This window comes from Perna viridis, chromosome 8 (genome assembly GCF_037379345.1).
Source record: "Perna viridis isolate PV_CMFRI_1.1 ecotype Kerala chromosome 8, ASM3737934v1, whole genome shotgun sequence".
Taxonomy (NCBI): domain Eukaryota; kingdom Metazoa; phylum Mollusca; class Bivalvia; order Mytilida; family Mytilidae; genus Perna; species Perna viridis.
In genome coordinates, this window is record NC_142452.1 from 15,799,844 (window position 1) to 15,803,158 (window position 3,315).

General features: G+C 34.2%; 1 protein-coding gene across 1 annotated transcript; it reads right to left on the reverse strand.

Moving 5' to 3' along the window:
• Nucleotides 1–408: 408 nt before the first annotated feature.
• On the reverse strand, nt 409–1,661 carry LOC148609501 (uncharacterized). The gene has a single exon (XM_088542167.1). The coding sequence runs from the start codon at nt 1,375–1,377 to the stop codon at nt 421–423; it is 957 nt and encodes a 318-aa protein (XP_088398293.1). The 5' UTR covers nt 1,378–1,661; the 3' UTR covers nt 409–420.
• Between the last annotated feature and the right edge of the window lie 1,654 nt (nt 1,662–3,315).

Below are 3,315 nucleotides of genomic sequence, written 5' to 3' on the forward strand. Positions count from 1 at the left end.
GAAAACAAGTGCAAAACATTTATATAAATTCCTCTCCCATAAGTAAATGTAGTTAGAAATGGTACATGTAAAAATAAATCATTATTAGGCAAAGACCATACAATATCAGATGTAATTAACATACACATAAGTGAATATATGAAGACTTGAAGCCATATAATGGATCAGTAGAAGCCACACATTATTACGTCAAACTTCAAATTGACAAGGGAATATACGGACCAATCTCCATTATCTATTGGAATATCTGCATATGAAGAAACAAAACACACATTTCAAGATAAATGAAACTTTGGAAACCAAAATGCCCATTCAAGTACATGAAGAAACGAATTCTCATAAAAAAGAATTCATACATGTTAACTAATAATACAAGTACAGGGACATCTGAAAATGTAATTCATATATATGATATTTAATCTAAACATCCCCCTCCACATAAAGCCAGTAGTCATCATCAACCTGTTCTCCTTCATTCTGGTTGTCAATCTGTTCTACAATCACTTCGTCATCTGACAACTCATCAATGTTGTCCTCTAAATCTGCTTCAATATCTGAAGAATCAAAACATTGCTCTTTCATTAAAGGTACATTTTTACAATTAATACATTTGCAACCAGGCCCACAAAACTCTTCTGTATTTTTCCTACATTTGCATCTATTTGTCAAACATCCAGTCTTACATCCACAACCTTTTGTGTACCACTGAACAGTCTTTTCAACTTTTTGAAAATTTATATCTAAATCCCAAACAAAAGATAATTTATTATTAGCAATATCCCATCCAAAATCCGTAAGCAAACCAAAAGAAATATTATTTTGTATTGATTGTTTCCAATAACTATATACCCAACAGCAACGTTTCCAATGTAGTTTGAGTGCCTCTGGATTTGGCATCATTTCCACTTCTGAAACTACACGTTCCCACTGCTTCTCACGAATTTCTGTAAGAAAAGATACGTGTTTTTTTAGTTCATCTTCTTCAGATATTGAAGCAAATAAAGCTTCTGGACTCACATAAGGCAAGAATGCTGAGCAGTGTCTAGTAAAATATAAAGAACCAATCAATCTGTAAAAGGATAAAAGTAGATTTGGTGAGTTCACATCTGTAAAGTCATTAGAAACAATGAAAGAAGCATATTTTCTAAAAACATCAAAAAATGTCTTCTTTCTGAAACCTCTAAAATAAGACACAAAATCACAGCCACTGTAAATATAAACTAGCTGCATATAATCAAGAACTTGAAGTATATTTTGAAGTTGAATGTCATCTAAAATGAGCTCTGTCAGAACATTCATGTTAAGGAAGGTACAGTCATAAGGAGAATCTTTCAGCTGAATGAAAACAGACTTATTTAAGGTTAGTGTAATTGGCATTCCAATTACAAAAATATCTGTATCAGGACTGTAAATTATAACTTGGTCGGTCTGGGAAACAGCGGCATGTAACCAAACCCTTGTGTCAGCTTCTTCGTGGTTACCATGAACCAAGTCATAATCTTCAGTCCTGCCCCTTGAAACTGAAAATGCCTTGTCAGTATCACTTCCATCAAAGCCACCAGCTGTAATAAATATAAAATCATGAAAGTGATCAGCAGCTAGAGCCAGAAAATAAGAAGACAAAAAAAAAAAAAAAAAAGTTTATCAAAAAAATCTCTTCTGTTGTCTAACTGCTATAAAGAAGGAAGTAAAGTATCAGGTGTTATGGTAGAATGGAAGACTGCTTCTTGTACAACTGTGTCCCGCCTACTTCTTTCTATGTCTTTAGGGCTTACACCATTTCTATTGGGATGGTCAAACACCAAATGAACTTCACTGACCTTATATTGCTGAACTGATCTGGTTACCCATCTCTGAAATAAAAATTCAGCATACTGACCAAAACTTCTGTGAGTAGGAAGAGGATTTGAATTTATGATAAACATACCATCAATAACCAAAGATGAAGTTTTGTTAGAATCAAGATCAGGTAATTTAGAATCAAAGGCTTCTGAATAGAGACCTTTGAAGACAGAAACTGTAGAGGACTTCTATCCCTTTTCTGGAACACCTTCAGCATTACACAAAGCTCTAGGCAGTTGGAGAAACTGATCTAGATCTTGAACAGCACTACCTGAATGTTTAGAAAAAGCTATCGTTTTGCGTAAACAGGAAATAACAGTTTTTTGATCTTGAATTTCCTTCTTCTGTTTGTGAACAGTAACTTTCTCAGGAGCAAATGTTTTCAGTTTCCGCCTTTTCTTTCTTGGTGGCTTAGAACCTGAAACAGACGACTTCAACAGAAAACAAGTTACATAATTATTGAAATCTTCATCACCATACTTTCTGTAATTAGTTAAGCTGTCAATCTGTTCACAATTTGCCTCAGCACCTGAAAAAATATGATGTAAATTTTTGTTACTGTCACAAACAAACAAAGAAGATGACTTTAAGGTGGAAATGTATTCTTCTACTGTTTTCTCAGCAGTTTTGATGTGAGACTTACTTGTCTCTATGATAAAACTTATCTTCTTTCTCTAAATTTAGCTCAGACTTTAAATTATGAATAGTCTGTGCTCTAAAAGGCAGATAAAAAGTAAGAGTGGCTAAAGATGTTTGACTGAAAGAATTCAAAGCATTCTTGGATTTCAGGTTTATCTCCATCTCATGCGCCTCATCCAATGCAACAGAAAACATGTCTTTGCCTGAAATAGATACAGAAAAGCAGCCACTAGATAAATGATCAAGTACAGAATCTGGAAAGGTAAGAAGATCAACAAGATGATAAGGAATGAGACGCTGGTAGTTCTGCCTGTCAAATGCGTGGAACAAACAGACTAATTTTTTTCAAAGAAGCATTCCTCAAATGCCAATTTCTGCTGCGGATCGAAAAATAAAGTCCTAAGTAAGACATAAAGTCAACATGAATAAAGTTATCCCAAAAGTGAAACGTTTGATTTTGAGAGCAGTTCTCAAGTCGCCATTCCTGAAATTCTGAGAGTAAATCACTATTAAAAGCAGAAAATCTGGGTAGATTGAAGATAAAAACCATTCAATCATGTTTATTTATCAACTTATTATCCAAAAAGACATTAAAAGAATTTAAACAGCCCGTCTAAGTTAAGAAAACAACGTTTGCTGAAGATACCCGATCGCGATCAATACTGTTTATATTTTTACGTAGCGCCCTCTATATCAAAAATCGCGGTTGTCCTTCTTGACGCGCGAATATTGACATTCTGTATGTTGATTGATCGATTTGAATGGCGGCTTCCCGGCTGTATATAAAGTGATTTTGTTACAATTCGGATTTTTCTGTTAAGGATTCACTGACAC

Coding starts and splice junctions, on each gene's coding strand:
- LOC148609501 (XM_088542167.1), bottom strand. CDS start 1,377: ATGCCAATTACACTAACCTTAAATAAGTCTGTTTTCATTCAGCTGAAA.